This window comes from Nothobranchius furzeri, chromosome 13, assembly GCF_043380555.1.
Source record: "Nothobranchius furzeri strain GRZ-AD chromosome 13, NfurGRZ-RIMD1, whole genome shotgun sequence".
Classification (NCBI taxonomy): Eukaryota; Metazoa; Chordata; class Actinopteri; order Cyprinodontiformes; family Nothobranchiidae; genus Nothobranchius; species Nothobranchius furzeri.
The window spans coordinates 61,776,111-61,799,374 of NC_091753.1; the positions used below are offsets into that span (position 1 = coordinate 61,776,111).

Below are 23,264 nucleotides of genomic sequence, written 5' to 3' on the forward strand. Positions count from 1 at the left end.
ACCATTCTCCCGTGCTGGTACCGGCAGGAAAGTTAGGTGAACGATACTTTGGCTGGAAGATCTGATGTGGTTTACATTTGAACAGGTGCAAATCTGCCAGGCGTATGCTCAAAGTCAAGGGTGACAGAGGAGTTAGGTGCCTGTCCCGTAACCGGGGGGTTGCAGGTTTGTAAACCACTCAGTCTCTCACAGTCGTAGTGTCCTTGGGCAAGACCCTCCACCCTCCTGGTCTGATTTACTGTGTACAGTGGTGCCTGGGTACTGCAGGTTCATTCCCGTCAGTACGCCCCTGGGCAGCTGTGGCTACATTGTACCTCATCACCACCAGAATGTGAATGCTTGTGGGTGAATGACTGTTGTGTTGTAAAGCACCTTGGGGGGGTTGTAGAATCCTAGATGGTGCTGTATAAATACACAAAAATAATCCCATCTACATAGTATTTCCTAGTGCCTCAGTCCCAGTGATGTGTACTTTTACCATCTTTATTCACAAGTTCAACAAGTTCACATGTGCAGGGTTAGCATACGCATGTATTTTGGGTGCATTTTAAGCTTAATATACTACGCTACATTTGACCAATGAGATGTGAATTTCTATATAAATATGGAAATCCAGTCTGATTGGTCTTTGAATGTTTAACCAGAAGAATTAGAGTTCTTTGTTTATTCAGGGATCGTAAGAAACTTCGAGACTCAGAGAGTCAAAATTATAAAAAAAGTAAGAAATTTATTTTCTAAACAATTAAAAACATGACAGCTAGGAACACTTTATGTGATGGATGAATCTAAGTGGATGGGATGTGAGGTGTGATGATGTGTAGATGTGATGTTTATCTGTACCCTCGGATCCGAAGAAGCGCAGTTCTGAGTGGGAGTGGATTTGGCTTGCATTAACCTAGAAAGTTGATTTCTAATAACGGCATCTGACGCAATCTGTCGAGTCTACGTACCCTTATCGGAGACTCTCTTTTGGATCTGAGATGTCAGGGAGTCCGTGGACCCCACGGTACCAAAGTCCGTAGAGAAACCGCAGTACGACCAGATCAGTCCAGAGTCGTCTCCAGGTCATAACAAACAGGTGGACTTGTTTTGCATCGATGGAAGGACTCTTATGGAGTCGAGCTGTGTCAGCTTGTTCTGAAGGAGCCGTTAGCGGTATCAGCTGTAGCGTGCAACAGGTTTGACAGCTTGTCAAAGATGCGATGGGAGCAGAGGCTTCCTCCGATGGCAAGTCAGAGTTGGGCTCAACCGTCACTCAGGAAGTGAGGCTGTTTTAATAACGGCCATATTTAGTCTACTGACAAATCAGAAGTTGCCCTGTAAATGGGTTTGCCAACAAACTCAGATACACACCTCCCTCAGATATGAAGATGCTGATTTTGTGGATAAGAACATGTCTTTGTGCAGTGACGTTAATTGTAACTTGCATCATGGAGATATGGAGAGTGTCTCTTGTCCAGTCAGTGCTCTGATTAAACATGTGGGTCATATATTTCATTTCATCCTTATTTCAGTGTAATAATAATATTCATTTCAACTTCAGTAGTTTAAGCACAGATTAATCAAAACATTTCATTTAAACATATTGTCCATTGCATTATATGATTTAATTATGAAGGTTCGTCCTTCTTGTTCTGTGAAGCAAAGCAGTCTTAGATAAGAGGAAGCTGGAGAGAGACATTGGTCAAGCAACAGCATCTTTCTTGCAGATTAAAGGTTCCAGTTAAGACTCATGTCTCCATATGACCCAGTACTGAAGAGGTCAAACTGTAGGTGAAAATTGACCATTTCTGGAGGCTACACATGTTTAAAAGTTGTTTTGCACATTAGTCTAACCCTACTGTACTGTACTGTATTATACTGTACTGTACTGTACTGTACTGTATTATACTGTACTGTACTGTACTGTATTATACTGTACTGTACTGTATTATACTGTACTGTACTGTACTGTACTGTACTGTACTGTATTATACTGTACTGTACTGTACTGTACTGTACTGTACTGTATTATACTGTACTGTACTGTATTATACTGTACTGTACTGTATTATACTGCACTGTACTGTACTGTACTGTACTGTATTATACTGCACTGTACTGTACTGTACTGTACTGTACTGTACCCTACTGTACCGTACTGTACTGTACTGTATTATACCGTACTGTACTGTATTATACTGTACTGTACTGTATTATACTGTACTGTATTATACTGCACTGTACTGTACTGTACTGTACTGTACTGTATTATACTGTACTGTACTGTACTGTACTGTACTGTATTATACTGTACTGTACTGTATTATACTGTACTGTACTGTATTATACTGCACTGTACTGTACTGTACTGTACTGTACTGTACTGTATTATACTGCACTGTACTGTACTGTACTGTACTGTACTGTACCCTACTGTACCGTACTGTACTGTACTGTATTATACCGTACTGTACTGTATTATACTGTACTGTACTGTATTATACTGTACTGTACTGTACTGTACTGTACTGCACTGTACTGTACTGTATTATACTGTACTGTACTGTACTGTACAGTACAGTATAATACAGTACGGTACAGTACAGTACTGTACTGTACTGTACTGTACCGTACAGTACAGTACAGTACAGTACGGTACAGTACAGTACAGTATAATACAGTACAGTACAGTACAGTACAGTACTGTACTGTACCGTACTGTATTATACTGTACTGTACTGTACTGTACCCTACTGTACCGTACTGTACTGTATTATACTGTACTGTACTGTATTATACTGTACTGTACTGTACTGTACTGCACTGTACTGTACTGTATTATACTGTACTGTACTGTACTGTACTGTACTGTACAGTACAGTACAGTACGGTACAGTAGGGTACAGTACAGTACAGTGCAGTACAGTACAGTACAGTACAGTACAGTACTGTAATGTACCGTACTGTACTGTACTGTACTGTATTATACTGTACTGTACCGTACTGTACTGTACTGTACTGTACCGTACTGTACCCTACTGTACCGTACTGTACTGTACTGTACTGTACTGTACTGTACTGTACTGTAGTACAACACAACACACTACAAAACACAAAATAACACAAATGAAATAAACCAGAAAAATGGAAGGAAAGGACATCACATGAATGAACTGAAGAGAAGGAATAAAGAAGTAAATCAAGCATTAGTAAACATATAAGGATTTCCACTGTGTGAGTCCGCTGACCATCATTTAATCTGGTCAGGTAGATCTGAAAAAGTTCCACTCTTAACTCTCTGGCCCAATCTTCTGCTCCTCCAGTTTCCTCCTCTCTGAGAAGCTGACAGCCACTTCAACGGCCATTATGCTACTTGAAGCCACTTGAAGGCACCCTGAGCTCTGTACAAGTGTCTTTTATTAGAACGTCATCTGTGAGCGATGTGAGGTTCATGACACGCGTGGGATCGGTGATGACATCAGAGAAAGGACTTCAGGTCCAACCTTTCCTTATCGACCTGACTAGAGCTCAGATATGAGTCTTTCTGACTGGAAGCTCCATTCATTCAAACGGTCAGTAAGGGCTTGAAGACGTTTGGCATGAGGAGCTAACCACCACACCAGACGAGTTAATGTTGCTCCTCAGTGAGCCGTGTCTGTACTTCCAGTTAGACCAGCCTACCAACTTCCTGTTTTGGTTTCCTGACTTGTCTCTGACAATCTACGAGTCACTGCTGTTGAGATTCTGGTTTACAAATCCGTTCAGAACCACAGAAAGAGTTGCAATATTTAAATCAAAACAAAACAGTTGCAGCAAATCATGCTGCTTTTATTTTCTTCCAGGATCAACACAACTGACATCATTTAGAGCAGGGGTCTCCGGCTATCGGGTCGAGGACACGTTCTACTCTGTGGAGCATTTGGTGACAAACTGTACAGAACCAAAAACAAAACTTGCTAAAACTAATCTTATGTTCACATTTTAAACAAACCGTTTTCTGCTTCGTATTTAGTTTAGAAAAATTACTTTAAGTAGCTATGAAAATGAACTGATGTAATAAAGTGCATAATAACTACATCTCTGTTGGATTTCGTTATAGATGTTGTCATGTCCTGTGCCCCTTGTCTCACCAGTTCATTCCATGGTCCTCCCTCCTAGGTGTCGTTGTCCCCGCTGCCCCTTCCATCCCCCATCTCTCTAGTCTCCGGTGCCCTCATTTATCATTCAGGTTTTACATGATTTCTTATTTGGTTCATGTGTTTTCTTTAGTCAATCTTCTCCATTTTCTTGCCTTGTTTGCCCTCAGCGCCCTGCTACACGATCACACCTGCAGCATATCAGTAATAGTCTCCTGTCTCCACTCACCTCCTTTAAAAGCAGCTCTGCCCATGGCTCTTGTTCGGTTCTTTGTGTTTATGTTGTTGTCTACCTGCCCCACAGACTTTAACAAACCTTTAGATTTATAACCTACATGGCTGCCTGCTGTATTTCCTGCGTTTGGGCCCTACAACAACCCCCATTCCATGACAGATGTGGGCTCTTTTATTCTTATTAAATGCTGCATCTGTTCAAGAGAAGCAGAAGGAATGAAAAGTTTGTCGGAGTTTTGAAGCAACGTGGCCAACAGGAAATGACGAGTGAAATGAGTTATAGATCCTTAGAAGTCATGAAGCAGCTGTTCCAACAGGAGTGGATGCTTCCTATCCCTCCTCGACTCCCACTCCTCCATCTCACTGCTGACAAACATTTCCTAATCAGTCTCTGTTGTCTCTGCAGACAGAGCCGGCGGATAGCAGTGATCTCTGCTGAACCAGGAGTCTGTCTCAGCTAAAGCAGCTGAGGTTATCGATCCATCGGTCAATAGCTCGCACTGTCAGCCACCAAACCTTTGCAGGTTGGTGTTTGTATCTGCTCTGAGCTCTCTTCAGGGGGATTGGAGTTGGGTTCTGGCTCTCAGCTCTCTTTGGCCAGCTGGGATTCACGCTGGAGATGCACGCACCAGGAAGACTCGTTAAACACGAAGGCTGTCAGAGTCATCACTGCACGCGGTGCTACAGCTCAGCAGTTTCAGTAATCAAACTATTCTCATTAAACACATCCACATCGACTAAAGACCTTCAGAAAGGAGGCTCAAGTTCTACATTATCTATAGGTAGGAGAACGTCTCATTAAGTTCATCCTTATCCTGCAGCCAACCACTAGGAGGCGCTATATTTCAACTTAAGTCTGGTTCACATGGCAGGATCTTACAACACTCTGCAGAGAGACCACACATGTGGTGACAAAGAAGTCACGGATAACAGTTTTGGTACTACAGTGCGTTATGTGGAGCAACTTGGCAAACAGTAGACACAAAAAGATATTCCCCTCTCAGAGGGAAGACCGTGCGAGATAAAACATGACTTCAGAGTGAAGAAACGTGGCAGAGGAGGAGCGTGCAGTGCACTTCCATCACCTTGCTGCAAGGCTTCACATTCAACAGGCAGCATGTTTGTTTACTGCAGACCAGATAACCAGATTTATGATCGGAGCAGTCCTGACAGCCTTCTGAGAGGACCAGAACACTCATATCACATCACACATGGTAGGATTATCTGTTAAGATTATCTTTACTGTCTTCACTGTAATTGTGCACAACTTTAAGATACTTATAATGGAAAGAGGTGAACAAAAATTTGCATAATTTTTCTGTGAACCAGGTGTAAGGCTTCTACTTCTACATAATATACGTCTGTCGAAGTAATAAATAGAAAAAGGAAATGAGCATAAAAACACTAAAGTTTTACTATCCAGAAGCAAAACAACGTAGATGCAAGGCAAGGCCGCTTTGTTTGTATAGCACATTTCACGCACAGGGACACTTCGACGTGCTGTAAGAGTAGCAACATTAAAATCAACTTGACAGAAAACACGACGTAAAAATTAAAAAAGACAAAGTTAAAGTTAAAGGGTGAGCAAATACAGCGCAGAATGTGCATTCATTCAAAGACTGATGAAAACATGAAGGTTTTTAATGTTGATTCAACTACAGATTGTGAAGTCAGTTTAAAGTGGGAGTCAAGGCCTGGGTGGAGACGTGTTTCATCCACACTTCCTGTTAGGAAAACGCTTCTGATAGAGGCGTCGTCTGAGAGAGCAACACTGAGGCAGGGATAGACCGCACCCCCCTCAACCCCACATGTGTGCTGTCGGAGTTTCTCAGTATAAAAAAGACCACGTGCGCACTCGCGTGCATGCGCTCACACAAGACTTACCCCTCAGGAGAAGAGCAGACACAGATCCTGCAGCATTCTGGAGGATTTCCTGTTAAACGCGATCATTAGATGAAAGGGGAGGAGCTCATTTTTTTCAAGGAGGCAAGCGGCTCAGAGCGCTAACGTGTCATATCAGCAGGTGAGTGACCGAGCCAGGTGGAGGTGCGGCTGCCTCACCTGGAGACCAGTGCGGTGCAGCCACATAGCACTTTGCTGACAACGTCACGTTTTTCAGCTCAGCCATCAGCCACAGCTGGTTCTGCATACGTGTGGAGCAGAGTTTAACCTGAAGACGGAGACATGATTATGGCTTTGGGCTGAAATATTACATTTAAAGTAAGCTGCACTAAACTGCCACACTAATGCTTACACGTGTGTACAGCACCATTAGACACTCATCTGTACAGGTAATCTGCAAAAACAAGTGAATTTAGGTGTTACTCACTCTTTAACAGGAGCTGCACTTAAAATGCATGATCAGTAAGGCTGCGTGGTTTTGTCTTGCCATAGTTAGTCAGTCATATGGACTGTATACAACTAGTTTAACAACAAAACATGGGTCTGTTTTACTCACTCCAACAGAAAGTCTCACTATTGTTTCTATCGACTTATTAAAATGTTGTGAGTCAGAGGGCACCACAGGCCTTTAAAGCAAAAGCAGAACGGCAGTAGTTCATCTGAACTCCGTGGAGCTACTAGAACAGGAAGTACACCTAAAACACTTTTACAGGATCAAAGTTAAAAGAGAAGTGTTGAGGATTTCCCCCTTTAGTGAGTTTAATAAGGAGATGAGAGACGCTTCCAACAATGGCCAGTTCCTTACTGTTGCTGAGTTACAAGTTACATAATCCCCCATAGAGTGTCTACGATTCATGTTTTTACCTAAAGGAGATAAACGGGACATGAACTCGTATGCTCCAAATACACATGGTGCCTTATGAGTTACAACACGCCACGAGCAAAATCTTCTGCAGAAAGAACATTTCCACTTCAGCAGAATTCTGCAGCTTAAACAACTAAAGTATAATAAAAACAGATCATGGGAAACGGTCAGACTTAAGCGATCTGAAGGAGGAAATAATCACCATACCCACTTATCTGCACCGCATATTTTTTATTCGGTCTTATAATTTTCTCCAGTTCTCAGGGGATGGGAAACCCTTCAGATGAAATGCTTTCTATGGGAGCTAGGTTTTTATGCATCAGACTGCTTGTTTGCACTAACAGGAGGATAGGTAGATTTAAACCACATTCATGTGTGGACAGTGACTAACGAGTATTGTTCTCTAGCGATTAGAGAGGCACGAAACCCCAAACTTACACCATCAAAACATTCTGTGATGTATTAGTGAGTTTAGGCCTGCATGAATAACTTAAAACGCTACTTTAAATGGGACGAGTGGCTTGATCACAGCGCCTGTGCAGCTCCGCTGTTGGATAATTTACCTCCATATTCTCTCTGGGTGTGTTCCAAGATAAAAACTGCCACCAGAGAACTCTGCTGCATGTCTTCTGCGTTCAAGGAGAATGGCTGAGTGACCGAGCGCATCAGCCCAGGTCTACACCTGCCTTGCCATGATGATGAACTCCCTTTACCTTTGCCAGCAGCATAGCTGTGTTTTCTCTGTGCGGACAGAGATCCATATGTTACAGTTAACATAGAGAGCATCAGATCCACAGGGCTTATACGTTACAGAACTAGAGCATTAACCTCTTAGAGTAGACACCTGACTGGAATGCAGGGTTATGAGGAAACAATCAGAAGAGACTGAAGCATTTGGAGAAAAACACAGAAGGATCAAAGACCAAAGCCAGAGGGGCTGGTAAAGCCAACTCGGTGGGAACTGGCCTGCTGACCGTTGAGCTGTTTAGACCCATTGGCCCAAATAGCACGCTCCAAAATAAACACGTGACTGTCGACTGTCCTGGAGTACTGGCTGTTCAGCAGTTCTCCAGAACTTAGAATTTCAACACAGCAAGAACACACCAAAGATGTTTAAAGAAAGATTCACATGCTGGTTGCTCGAAAAACAGCAAAAAAAAAAAAAAAAAAAAACTGGACATTTCCAGTTAACCCCAGAAAGAGTCACCCTACTGTAGTCTACATCTGTAGAAGCCAAACATTACAATAAAACAAGGAGAACTCAGTGATGATTATAATTCTTCAGCCAGAGACCCGCCCCCCGACTATCGCTGTATAATTTCCACCCTGCCCATTACAATACAGCACTAGCGTCTTGCAGCTGTAAAACCTTTGCAGATGCCCAAAGTCACCTCCAGGAATGTGATCAGGCCATTGTCACAATGGCAGCTACTCCAAATGATTACAAGCACTCCATCTGCTCCAGGGCTCTGGGTCTCATTCAGAAGATTCTGACCTTCTTTGGTGGCTTATGAGATTATTTGAGCAGAATCCTTGTCTCAGGCTGAAAGCCACCTCGTTCACATGATTAACAGCTCACGCTTTGCTTCCTGCTGCTCATAAAATATACAATGGCCATTACAGTGCTGACCTTCCAGATGCCTTGGCTAATGTATTTAGAATAAAAAATGAACATGTGGTTGCAAATCATGTCAGCGATGTCTCTCAGCAGCCTTCTGACGAGGGATGACAACAGGGAAAGAAAATGTCAGAGAAAAAGGAAAAGAGAAAGAAAGAAGAGAAGCTGGGTAAGGCAAGAAAGGACATAGTGCAGCTAATTATCAACAAGTACAGAGATGGATGTAGGAATATGGGGGCACAGGGTGATGCACAGACACTAGGCCCTCTAGGGCCTTCGTTTGTTGAAGACCACGTATTTAACTAGTTTATTACTGCACTAAGTTTTATATCTCTTTCTGACCATGTGTTTAAATTTATAGGCTGAATTTACCATATACCATTTATACTGCTCATGACTAACACACATGCTACCAGAGGAGCAATTGAAACAAAAATCAATAGCTTCTGTTTAAAGCCTGGTTCATGCTTCTCCGTCTCCTGGAGAGTGTTGCAAAGCAATTCCCCGCCAGGACAGCAGAGGGCGTAGCGCTGTTCTGTGGTATCCTGTCATGTATCGGTCCAAGATCGTGTGCTTATATTGTGTTTTTTGTGTATATAAGAGGCTTTTAACACGGACATATTTGTCTCTCCTCCTCCTCCACCTCTTCATGCGCTCCCCACCTCTAAACCCACGTTTCCTGTCATTTCCATCCACAAATAAAACGCTTGCTGCTCGTCCTTTCACTCCTCCAGTCACGGGGGATTAAACGTTCATGTTTTTAGAGTTTTTTCGCGAGGTATTCTTCAAGCTTCTCCGTGTCTGCCGCTAGTTATCCTCGGCTCTCTTTATGTTTTTGAGGGCGCAATGCCGGCGGTGTAGACGACAGCGGCGTCCTGACCAATCACAAGCTTGCGTTGTCCGTCTCGACTGACGGATGTTTAGAAAAGAGAGCTCGACTCCGTCCGTCCTTGCGGAGCTCTCTGGCAGGTCCGCTAGGACGTTGCGTGTCTCCGCTCTGACGCAGACGGAGGAGCATGAATCAGGCTTTAGCCAGGCTCATGGCTGTTTTAATGTTCTGGCTGAATCTGCGCTCCGCTGCCACACGGCCTAACAAGTGTTCCTGGGGAGATTGCTCTGTGTTTATCATCCCTAAATAGAAGCTTCTATTTTAATTTTGAGAAATTTGGCAGTTTTAAAATCACTTGAATATCCTTTAATGCATTTTTTAATTAATATTTCTCACCAACATAAATTCTAAATATTCCTCTCAGCTTGAAATTATACATTTTTAAATATATAAACTGTGGTTGACGCTCCATGGTCATCCACTTTCTTGAAATACAGTAGCTGTTGAGGGACATACGAGCTCCACTTTGTGCATTTGGACTATGACTGTAACCTAAAAGTACCAGCAGAGGGCAGTAGTGCGCCCTGGAAGCCTGGAGTCTGCTAATTCAACTAAGACTTAGAAGAGACTAGCTGCACCGTTGCTGCAGTTGATGTTAGTTTGAATAAAAAACAATGAACACTGTACTAACAGCGATGTAGTTCTCCACATATTACAGAGATGGCGTGCTCCTCTGAGGACTTCTTCTCAAATGTTAACTTCGGACGTGGGTCTCCTTCGGCTTGTAATCCGTGTTTACGCACAGCATACACAGCGTGTCCCTGGCTCGCCAGCCATGAGTCACGGCAGCCGTGAGCCAGATTAGCTGGTGGCTAAAAGTCAGCATTGTTTACCTGATCTCCACGGTGTGTCCCCAGATCATTAAAATGACAAAATGTTTTGTTAGAACAACCCTTTTTGAGTTTGTGTTGCTCAAGCAAAGTCAAGCCTCTGGTTTCAGAATAGCAGCAGAAAACATCCAAACCCCCACCTCCCTATCACCGTAAAGCTAACAGTCAAATGTAAAAGTAAGTAAGTAAAAGTTTATTTATATAGCGCCTTTCACAGATATGAATCACAAAGCGCTGTACAACATGATAAAGATCAGGGCAAATACCTCTAACCAATAAAAACATGATAAAAACAACAGCAGTGATAAACGTAGAAAATAAAATCATGAGTATAAACAAAGTGAAGGTGTGAACCCGAACAAAGCCATCTTTCTGAAACATTTAGGGAGGGAACGCCTGGATGAAAAGGTGAGTTTTTAGATGATTTTTAAAGACCTCTACAGTGTTAGAGAGACGGAGATTAGAAGGTAGACTGTTCCAAAGTCTGGGTGCAATAGTCTGAAAGGCCCTGTCCAGTGGGTCTACATGAAATTGGTGTGTGTTAGGTATTTTGATGCATTACTGTTTTAAATGCTCCTCTTTAAGTAATCATATGTTAATAAGAAAGCCACAGGGTTCTTTCTCCTTTCCTCATAGCTCTGGAATGCGGCCTGAAGAGCATGGGGTTGGGGGATAGCCTGTGTGGCGACTCGTATCCCTGGTAACCGAGTTTCTGGCTGTCAGTCATAAATTAAGACTTCCTTTGGGAAGGCCCTGCTTGGCAACAGGTAAAGCTAGCAGCCACGCTGTAAGTTGAGACTTCCTTTTTACAAGATCCCGCCTTAGATAGAAGCAACAGCGTTTATTGGTCAAATGCGGACAATGATGCATGGTCCTTTGTCTCTGTATGCCTGTGTTTCAATAAAACCATCTGTGGTGCAGAGAACACGCCAGAGTTGGTCGGGCGAGGGCCTTGGACAGGCTTCCGGCCGATCTCTTCGCTGTCTCCTCACAGCGTAAAACCTACCGACTCCTTCTCCTGTGTGTGGTTTCATTTCAGGGTGAAGTTTCAGGATTTAAAACATACCCAACATTTTGGTGCCGTGACTCGGCGTAGAGGGGTCGCTGAGGGATGTCGTCAACAGGTGGCTGCTGTAGCTCGGACTTTAAAGTCCCGGGGCTTCGACTGTCCCACGGGCCAGCTGCCTACTCCTACGTACGGCTCGGTTTCTTTTCTATTTTTGGGGTTCAACATGTTTTTTGTGTGTGTTCAAATAATACTTTTGATGAATACTGCTTTGTCCTTAGTGTTGTTTCATGTTGATTAGATGGTTTAAATCATGAGATAAGTTTCATAAGACGTTACATGAACATGTGTTCTTTATTTTAAATCAAAATAAACCTGGGTGAAGAGTTTAGGATTGACAAAAGTCTCTATTTGGTTGTTTTTGAGTAATTCTTTTTTATTATTTTGTCTTCAGCCTGATCGTGGAACTCCACAGGTGCTGTGTTTGAGGATTCAGGCCTATTTAAGGTTTGTGGGAAACCAATCCTCCCAAAGTCACTGTGCAGCGCTCATTCCTGCTTTAAGTCTGACGCTCGGGCGCCTCCAGAAAATTTTGATTGGGGTGACCAGATGGGGCCAAAGAAACTTTTGGGGTGGCACACCAAATTGGTCCTTGTGGTAACGCTGGGAGAATTTAGTCTGTAGCGATGTGCTGCATTGCTCTTTTATTCGTTTTTATTAAAATAACAGTAGGTATCCAAAACATTTAACATAAATTTTACAAACTCAAACATTTCAGAAATATACATTTCAGTTATTTAATATGCTATCTATAATTTAATAAAAAAATAGATTTTTTTAGGTTAATTCACCTGTGTTGCTGTGTTAAAAAGAAAACCTATGGAGATAAAACCTTTTTTTAAACGGTGAGCAGCAGAAACATATGTATATTTTTAACTGTGATTATTTCTTTACTCATGAATTGTAACATTTTTATTTAGTTTTACAATTATGTCTTGAATAAACAAGATCAATAAATGGTTTGACTGAATATTAATATGATTTGTTAACACTGGCTTTTCCTGGGGGGGCCAGCAATTTTCTAGGGTGGCCATGGCCACCCCTGGCCACCCCATGGGGGCGCCCTTAGTCTGACGGCGCAGCGCAACTTTAGAGTTTGCGCAGCGTGTGCTTACTGAATCAGTGTGTGTGTGTGTGTGTGTGTGTGTGTGTGTGTGTGTGTGTGTGTGTGTGTGTGTGTGTGTGTGCGTGCGCGGCACAGCTCCACGAGCCGCTCCAGTCACCGCGTCTCGTTATCGGCGCTATTTAAACCAATGTTGTAAAATTACTTCCGCCCAGCCCAGATGTGCTCACTTGTGCACCCGTGAGCCGTGGTTCCGCTGGAACGCGTCTGACCTCTGACAGACGCACTCTGAACTTCAGATCTTCAGCGCGCTGTCAATAGCCTGAATGGGAATCATGTCTTGATTTATTTAGTTACAGCCACAATGTTCTGTGTGTGAGGTTTACAACGTCAGAACACCTGCATGAGACAGGTGTTAATTACAATCTGCCAGAATGACTCGCCACCTTCAGATTCCTCCAACATCGTTAAAAATGATCAAATACGGAACATATCGGAGTGCGCAGGCCAGAGCGCTGAAGCTCGGCGCATTGTTATTATGAAGCTATGCGGATGACTCACACACAAACACACACACGCACGCAGGCACACACACACACACACAAGCTAAATATACTTGTTTTCAATTACATTTATTGGGCCCACTTACTTTTTCTTAGGCCCACCCACAAATGAGTTTCTGGCTACGCTAATGGTGACACCTGACAGACTTCTCTGATCTCCGCAGCCATTACACTTTTCACCTCACGCACCCCCTAGCGGCAGCTCTCGCACCCCCAGGGGTGCGAGCACCACACTTAGGGAATCCCTGGCATACAACATAGAACAGATTATATTGACAAGTACTGCCACCTTGTGGTGACTTACTGTATTATAGCAGTGACAGTACCAGCTGTTACAATACGTAGGAAGGCTTGCCAGGCTAGGCTCCTGTGCCTTTTTGAGCCCAAACAAAGTTCTACGTGCGATATAAAGAATCAAAGAACAGTTTCCTTTTGTAAAAAATAAAACGTAGAACCCTTTTAAGTTACATCTAGCCTGCATGATACAATTTGTGATCTGTGGGAACCTCAGTGATCTCCACAGTCATCCATCCAAAGATTTGTGCAGTTGAGATCTGCGTACTTCATATGGGAGGAAGCTGTGGTCTGGTTCTTACCTGGACCTCCACTCCATACCCCATATAGACAGAGATGATGTAACTGCAGTCTGTGGTTGATTGAAAGGAAGAGCTGAGCTGAGGTGGAGCTTCTACATATCCTTCTGGTCCAGTCAAATTCAGCTGGCAGGGAACTGTGAAAGAGAGCCAAAGCAGCATGAAAATGAATATTTGCTCAATATTTAAGTTGTTTTTGTTTCAACTGTGTTCAGATGACTCCTAGTTAGTTGAATAAAACATATGTGGATAAAACAGTGGGTACCTTTCCATTAAGCAAACAAAAACACGGTAACGTCACTGAAATAACTGGAAATGGGAAATCGTACTAATAATATAAAGCAAACATTACTAAAATCAGTAATAGAAATGAGATTTGCTTTTGACTCGTGGTTCAAAAGGATAATTTTAAAAAGCAAACTAATGAAACGGGCTTGGAATAAAATGTTAGTACCCTTTACATTGTTTGATCATCGTGACAATTTAAAACTAACTTTTGTCTCCAGCCTGGTAATCAGTCGGCCCGTTTAAAGGCTGAAACGTAGCCGCAGTGCTGCTAAGTGTCAAGACGCGTCATCTCTGGAAAGTTGTAAAACTATTACTGACATGTTAAAGGGACAGGTCACAATACCACGTCCACACAGCCAAAGGCTAGCAACTGAAGTTGGACATTTTATTAAATAGTTTAAGGTCCACTGGACATGGATGTGAGACGAAAACGGATGACATATTGAAGAGAGAGATATGGTAATTATGAATGGTGCCCAAAGAGCCCGGAGCAGCCTACACAGGGCTGGGTACATTTGTACCAGATAGCAACACAGTTTGAGACAAAGTGGACAACTAAGACAACTAAGGACAACACACCTGTTGAAAGCAAAGTATATAACACCAAACTGGAAGTTACCTACAGGCATGTTGACAAAGTTTCAGGAGGAACGTCCTTTGGACAGATCCGACAACTGATTTTTGCAAGTCACATTGGCTCTATGGTCCCAGGCATAAAAGTGACTCAGATAAAAGTACGTACTAGGTACAGTTAATCATCATCAGAAATACATACCCAGTGGCTACAGAAGCCTCTGCTGAAGCTTTGGACTTTAAGTCCAACACTGTTGGTCACAACTAAAATCTCCGATGAGCTGTCTGCTCAGTTACTTTTCAGAATGACTATATGACTTGTTTTGCCTGCATGTGTTAAATAAATCACATCAAATCTAATTCAGAAAGGCATCATTCCTGTCCATCACTTATTGTACTGATGTGTCCTTTGACGGAGAGATTCCCGTCCCTAGAAGTCAGCTGTCATTGTCCTACCGTGGTAATCCACTTGAGAATCAAAATGAGAAGTGTATCACCAAACTGTGGCTATTTAATAAGCTCAATGGAGTTCTGAAGATCAAGAGAAACTGTCTATCCAAAATGTGTCCTCGTGCCATGGGACCTCATTAGTGCCAAGCTGTGTAGAGGATGTTCTCTCAACATGTATACTGATGCCATCCCCCGACAGACACGGTTCTAGGGCAAAGAGTTTTACACAAACTTCAACAAGGAGTTGTTGAGAACACAAATCCTCTCTCTAAAACACACACACACACACACACACACACACACACACACACACACACACACACACACACACACACACACACACACACACACACACACACCATAACTTCAGTTTGATGTCTACAACATGAACTGATAAAATAATTGCATCACCTTCACGTTGATGTGTGAGGCATCCTGATGGAACATACCATTTACAAACAGCTTATCGTTTCAATTATGTACAAAGCTCAAATCAGTGTATCGCTTCATGTGTAAGTGTGTGTGTGTGTGTGTGTGTGTGTGTGTGTGTGTGTGTGTGTGTGTGTGTGTGTGTGTGTGTGTGCCTGCTGGTGGTGGTCGGAGGGACCGGTGGCGCCAGTGCTCGGCAGCCTCGCCTCTGTCAGTGCGCCCCAGGGCAGCTGTGGCTACATTGTAGCTCATCCCCACCAGTGTGTGAATGTGTGAATGACTGATTGTGTTGTAAAGCGCCTTGGGGGGTTCCAGGACTCTAGAAGGCACTATATCAAATACAGGCCATTTACCATTTACCATTTAATTTAAGCAGCCTGCATCTGTCCCTGGATACAGGTGCTTATAAACAGTAAAAGTTGCCAAACCGAACTGCTACAAGTTTTTATACGTTGGATTTGTTTGAAGACACTTTGTAGCAAGTCCCATCGGAACAAGTGCCAGTGTAACAATGGACTATGTTAGCTTAAATGAGTCGACTCCTTCTAATTATTTAAATCATCATATTGCTCGAAGTACAGGGCGAGGAGGAGGAGTAGCAACCATTTTTCATTCGGACTTATTAATCAGTCCCTTACAGATTAATAGTTACAGTTCGTTTGAACATCTTATTCTTATTTTTCCTAATCCAGATTGCAAAACTGTGAAACCACTCTTGTTTGTAGTTTTATATCGTCCACCAGGCCCTTACTCTGAGTTTTTGGATCAGATCTCTGATTTTTTATCTGATTTGGTGCTAAATACTGATAAGGTCATTATAGTGGGGGATTTCAACATTCATGTGGACATTGAAAATGATAGCCTCAATGTAACCTTTAGCAATATCTTAGACTCAATTGGTTTCACTCAAAGAATACATAGCTCCACCCACTCCTGCCAACATACATTGGACCTTGTGCTGACTTATGGCATTGAGTGTGAGGAAATAACAATCTTTCCACATAATCCAGTCCTCTCGGACCACTTTCTGATAACCTTTGAGTTTTTTATAACTGAGTTCTCGAGACATGAAAGTAAATTTCACTATAGTCGGTCTCTATCTGACAACGCAGTTGCATCTTTTAAATCAACTGTTCCATCTTTACTGTCCTCAGCATCTCAGAGGAACATAGCAGAGGGCAATATTTTCAGTTCTAGCCCCTCACAAATTGATGCCTTAGTTCATCATGTTAATTCCTCTTTACGTGTGGCATTTTTATTTGATAGGGCCTATGGTTAAAATCTGATGTTAGCCTAGATCTGGACAAGTGGGGGAGTAGAGGGAGGTGGAGTGTACAGTCGGTAAAGACGACTCTCCCTTGCCCTGCCTCCAACATGCCTCCATCTAAATAGGATAATTATCCAGAGTTATCTCTGTAGTTATGCTGCTATAGGCTTAGACTGCTGAAGGACACACTGACCACTTTCCACACTCTACTACTTTCATCTACTATCTGCTCTTTAACTGTATTATTTCCTGATATTTCAGCTGTTAACTTTATTTTCTCTCTAAGTGTTTTTTTCCCCAGAAGAAGCTACAACGATGTTCTGCTGAGCTGTGGTGGCCTCATGGAGGGGGCCATCGTCTAGCACACTGCTGCTAACCACTTAAACATTCTCCCTCTCCTGATAATAACTTTTTGCTTTCCTTGGCGCTGAATGTGCTACTACTAGTTTATCCGTTTAATTATAGATCCACTAGGATAAATACAATAAAGTTTATCTTTCACCAAATAGAATATTTACTAAGACATCACAACGTAACCATAGAAACACCACTTGGTGTGTGTGTGTGTGTGTGTGTGTGTGTGTGTGTGTGTGTGTGTGTGTGTGTGTGTGTGTGTGTGTGTGTGTGTGTGTGTGTGTGCTCTGTCTTCTTGATCCCCAGTGAGGGGAGCTGGAGGTTTCTTCCTGTTAAAAGGGAGTTTTTCCCTCCACTGTCGCTAAATGCTTGCTTAGTATGAAGATTGCTGCAAAGACTGACACTAGTCAGTGACTTGATGCAGTTTGCTGGGTTCCGTATATTGGAAACTATTTTCTGATTGGCTTAATGAACTGACCTGTATTGGAATGTTTACTATGTGAAGTTCCTTGAGACGACTCTTGTCGTAATTTGGCGCATTATAAATAAACTTGAATTGATTTTAATTGATTTAAACAAGCCCTGTTGTGACTAGCCGTTAGCTTCTTTTATCAAAACCAAGCCCCCACATTGCGGCTCTAAAATGGGTCTCAACCCGGAAATACCCAAAATTGCAGTTCCACCCTCATCCACTAGGGGCTGGTGTCAGAAGCGAGCAAATCCTCATTGACTCCCATGTTAAAATACCAATTTCACAGCAGAAATAAACATGTTTACAGCCTGGTACCAGAACATGTTTTTGGTTTAAATGATCTAGTTTACACTCATGACAACTCTGAGGGGGGTGAATGTTTTTCTCACTCTTCTGTTTAAGTGTATTAAAAGCCTAAAATTCTGTATAATTAATGAGCATCAGACCCACGTGACCACAGAGCTAGCTCCAGGGAAAGGCCTCAGTAGAGCCTCGGTCTGGCCTGGAAACTGTTCCGCCATTTTCAGTCTCTCAACTTAGACCAGTAGTTGTAGCGTTTGTGTATTCTTTTTGGATATTATTTGTGCAATTGTTGGACAAAATGACTTGCTGTGGCATTAATTGCACTAATAGAGCGTCCAAGGAGTCTCCACTTCATTTTTTTCGGTAAGTTAAATTAAATGTATGTATTTTAGGTCACTGCCGCCTTTAAACTAGCTGAGTTTATCGAAGTAGCTAGCTAACTACCATTTTAACATGTAGCATGTACTGTTTAACCATGAAATTTAGATGTAAAATATGGTAAAATAAATAATAGGGCATATGTCGATGGGTAAAGGGTAAAACCCAGTGCATTTAACATAAAAATGGGTTGAAATATGACGGAGCTCTTGGAGGGACACTTCTGTGTTCCATTCTTCCACCCGGTTCTCCCCGGCGGTCAGCCCGGTGCATGTCTGACCGATGCGGTGCCTACTAGCTGCTGCGCGGGCTGACCGCTCGTGGAGCTCTCGGACTCGTAGAGAGACCTGACCGCAGATACACTGCAGCTCAATTCCCTACCTAAATGCAAAGTTTGAGAGAAGTGGTTCACTTAGGTCTGCACTTCCTTCGGGCTAATTTGTCAAGTTCACAAAATGTGGAACGGGATGTAAGTTTAGAATCAGCGGCGAATCGGAACATATCTCGAAGCCCTGGCTGTAAAAACGGTCCACATGACTATTACTGTCAGGCTCTGAGAAAATTCGGGTTGTTTTTGTGTCAGTTGGTAATTCTGCAAAAGTGGCTCTAACTGACGCAGCACTAGTTGACAGACAGCATTACAGCATGAAATCCAGCACAGCGTGACCCGGTTCTGTAAGGAATTCTGTTCAGGAGGTCACATTTCAGGCTCTCCACATCATGCGTGACTGACTTTTACGTTATAATAATGATCACACACTAGGAATGTTATAAAGTGCCTGTATCTGACAGTTTCTTTTGTATATTATCTGACTTTATAAACAACAACAATGTGCTTCTATTTTTTTTTCAGGCTAAATCTACCCAAGACACTGGCTGTCAGACTGATTTAGCTGCAAGAATGCTCTTGTCCAGGCTGACGTGAAGCCTTACCTGTAGCAAAGGTGAATAGGGCTGCAACAACGAATCGATAAATTCGATGAAAATCGATTACTAAAAGCGTTGGCAACGAATTGCGTCATCGATTCGTTGTGTTGCGCAACTCTTCCAAAAGCCCCCTCCCCTCCCGCCCACCGTTGCGCGCAGACCGGTGGAGAGCCGGCAGGTGTTTGTAAGAGGAACATGGCAGAAGCAGCGAGACCCAAAAAAAGTAAAAACTTCTGAAGTTTGGGAGCATTTTCAGTTAAATCAGGCGAAGACATGCAACGTTTGTAGGTCAGACTTAGTATGGCACGGGGATACTACGGTGATGATGCAGCGTCTTAAACGCAAGCATGTCAGAATCATCAGCGAGGAAGGAGAGAGCTCGGTGTCCGGGTAAGTTAAAAACTTTTCAAAAGTGATTCACCCAAGTCCCGGATTATTACACACACTAGACATGCCCTAAGCTCGTAAAAAAAAGTCTATAAAACTGTAAGCGCAACGCTATTAGATGGTCGGGGGTGGGACGACTCGCGCTGCTGCGAACCGGTTCCGCCGTCACATTCCCGCAGAAACTGGTTGATCACACCGGGGCCAGACTACTAGCGTGTGGTTTTACAACCACAGTGTCCTCGGAAGCAAAAACGCTTTTAAAAGGTTGGGAGGAGTCCTAACTGTTGCTGCAGGCGTGTTGTGTGAGAGTGCAGTTATATACTGGTTAATATATTTTTGGGTTCAGTTGCTTTCATGTGGCCTAATGTGAGTCTATTTGGGATCATTGGAATGATCAGCAGCATTTCTTGATGTGACTTTATGGCAGTTGCCCAGGGCATCATCACAAGGAGGATGGCATTCATTTACTTTTGTTTTATTTGTTATTTTTTCAGTCATTTTTGGAAATAGTGATTAATTTTGATTAATTCACAGCCTATGTTTAATTACATTTAAAAATTAGTTGTTTGACATCCCCAATTATAATAAATGTCTACAGATGAGATCAAACAAAACAGATGAGAATTGCCCTTAAGCTGTTTAACTTGGACCAAGCATTTTAGGTCACAGATAGGTGTAGCTTAGGGTCTCTGTCTATACACCTTATAAGACAATTTAGGTGATGGCATGTTGTTTTTCTGCTATTGAACTGTTTTCTAATAATGTGTTTAATAAAGTGAAGGAAGGAGAAAAATAACGTTTCCCTAGCAGTTTTTAAAAATGTCCCTATGTAATCCGATTAATCGATTAATCGTGTCGAGATCCCATCCGATTCATTGATTATCCAAATAATCGTTTGTTGCAGCCCTAAAGGTGAATTATTTTTAATAATCTTCTATGTAAACATTTTATTATTACCTTTAATTTGTTTTACAGATTATTGTTACACGTGATTTTATGCTCTTTTAAACATTTATAAATGTGCTGTTTGTTTGTTTTTTTATATAGCCACCCAGTTTAGAGCTCCCAGCTGCTGTGTGTCTGGTGACACAGGGACCATGACGGAAATTCATCTTCCAGAAAGTCTGGCTCATCATTTAGCCAGATCTCTAAGGTATAGGCCAACAATGTTTAGGTTAGTTTTGATAAGGTCTGTGCATCTCTCATTTCATGACGTAACTTTTCATATTTTAGTTCCTGGGTGCCTTCAGTGTGCAGGGACTGTCCAAGCAGACATTCTGTCGACGTCAGGCAAAGCTCTTAATTCCAACAGTGAGCTGGCAGTGACAGCTAGAGCAAGCTGATATCATCCAGGAGGCTTCTGAATCTGGACCTGTGACTCTTGGTGGTGACATGCGAGCTGATTCACCTGGTGAATACGTTTACATTTATTTATTTTATTCCTTTGCTATCAAATGTAAATTAAGCAATAACTTGCTTTTCTGAAGGGCACTCAGCCAAATATGGCAGCTACACCATGATGGATCTCAAAAGAAACAAAGTTATTGATATCCAACTCGTACAGGTACAACATTACCTGATGGTTCCAATACATTTCATGGTTAATTATTCACAGATCAACGGCGGGGGTGGTCGCCCCTGGGTCCCGGGCTCGGCCGGCTAGGGGGTGGGAGGCAGCGGGCGGGCCTGTGGGCTTGCCGCTGATGTCTCCCGGGACTCTGCCGGCTGCTGGTTGTGGCCCCCCGGGGCGATCCTCTGTGCCTCTCGAGGGGGGCGGGGACCTTTCTGGTTGCAGTCTCCTTGGGGTTCCTGTGTTCTGGGGCAGCGCCTGGATCTCTGGGACTTGGAGCTCCCCCCGTCTCCTACGCATCTTTGGGGGGCGGATCTGTGGTCCCTCACACTCTCTATTGGACGCTCCTATAGAGAAACCTTACATAAACAAGCGCGTGTACACACACAGGTGCTCTCATGGTGCTCTCATAAGTATGGGTTTGGGCACATTCAACACTTGTCTTAAGGCTGTCGTTGCCACTAAATGCACTGTGATTTATTATCGTGTGATTGTTCAGTTAAACAATGTTGATTTTATATTTCACCATCAGGTTGACGCGGTGATAGCTTGCTCCTGATGTATTGTTGTGTGTCCCATGTTTTTCTTCTATTCTTTCTCTTTCTGCAGGTCTAGAAGCAGACTCTTGTTCATGATTGTTTATTTTTGTGGAACCCCCCCCCCCCCCCCCTTCTCCCCACCTTTTGTCTTTTCCTTTCTCTTTCACCTCTGTCTCCGCATCTGGTCGGAATTATAAAGCATCCAAAAACAATAACAATAAAGTTTTAAGTATCAGGCGTGACATTAAAAGCAGACGCTTTGATGCTCCACCTGAGAGTAAATCTGTAAGGCTTGTCACCAGCATTCAGACATCAATTCTGCTTGCTTCACAGCCAGACAGGACACGGTAAAAAAAAAAAAAAAAAAAAAAGAATTTCATAAAAGGACAATTTGGAAGAAAACATTAAAAAGACAGAATTACCCTAACACTGAAAGTCATATAAACATCTCCACTGACGTCTGTAATTATTGCATGGTGGCACAGTGGTTAGCACTGTTGCCTCGCAGCACGAAGGTTGCAGGTTTGAAACTCGGCTGCGGCCTTTCTGCGTGGAGTTGCGTGTTCTCCCCATGCATGCGTGGGTTTCCTCCGGGTACTCCGGTTTCCCCCGCAGATCCCAACATGCCCTCCAGCACATATGTCAGACTCAAGGCCCGCGGAGCATTTTTATGTGGCCTGCGAGATAAATATCAAAAATATATTAAAACTGGCCCGCTGGCCGATTTTACCGCAAAGACTTCAACTCCCATGATGATTTGCAGCGTCAGCGCGGAGCCGACGCGCCCCCTCCTTTGTGTTTTTTCCAGCGCCTGCTGCCGGTGTCTGCAGCTCCGCGGACAACCTACACTCCTCTCACTCAGCGCCGAGTTCACTCAGCTGTTTTCTGACGTTGAAGTCCAGAAACGGAGATTCTAGCCGCTCAGTAACGTGTTCACGACTGAAAGAGAAAGTTTTCCTACTAACGTCCAGACAGAGCTGATATAACTCCAGCGAGCAGCGACACGCTCAAACCAGCATGACTCTGTGGTTGTGTTTCCTCCCCGACACACAACAACGTGGTCAAGCTGCTCAGACATGTTCATCAGCACAAACCTATGTGAGCACCTGTTGTCATCTAATGTTGTCATTATTATGATGAAGATGAACAAAACAACAGGAGTCTCCTCCTCAGCTCAGATCAACCCCATGATGCAGGTATCTGGCTGGAACAGGTGAGCATCACAGTAAACCAGTGGAGCAAACTGAGCTTTAAATATGTTGGTTTGATGCTCTTTTTCTGCTCCAAAACATGAAAGTTAACAGGTGAGATGTTGCATTTTCATTTAAGATAAAATGATATTTTTATTTTGTTGTTGGCCCGTGAGAAAAGATTTAACCTACAGTAAACAGGAAGTGGACAGGCTGCAGATAGATGAATAGAATAGAAAATCCCTTTATTGTTCCTCAGTGGGGAAAGCTAGACGTCACAGCAGCGATGACACGTATTACAGGAGAAAAAAAGGAGAATAAAAAATAAGAAAAATGAATAAACAAAAAAACATAAATCCTGAATAGATTTAAAAATGCTGATTATACCACAAGTAA

At 42.9% G+C, this 23,264-nt stretch overlaps 1 protein-coding gene across 7 annotated transcripts in view; it reads right to left on the bottom strand.

The window, feature by feature from the left end:
- Positions 1-23,264, bottom strand: part of sez6b (seizure related 6 homolog b) — a 208,132-nt gene that overhangs the window by 101,725 nt on the left and 83,143 nt on the right. For all 7 annotated transcript variants that reach the window (XM_054734268.2, XM_070543735.1, XM_054734265.2 and 4 more), the window contains one exon: positions 13,745-13,878. In XM_054734268.2, coding sequence (XP_054590243.2) covers positions 13,745-13,878 — 134 coding nt within the window. The remainder of the gene's footprint in view (positions 1-13,744; positions 13,879-23,264) is intronic.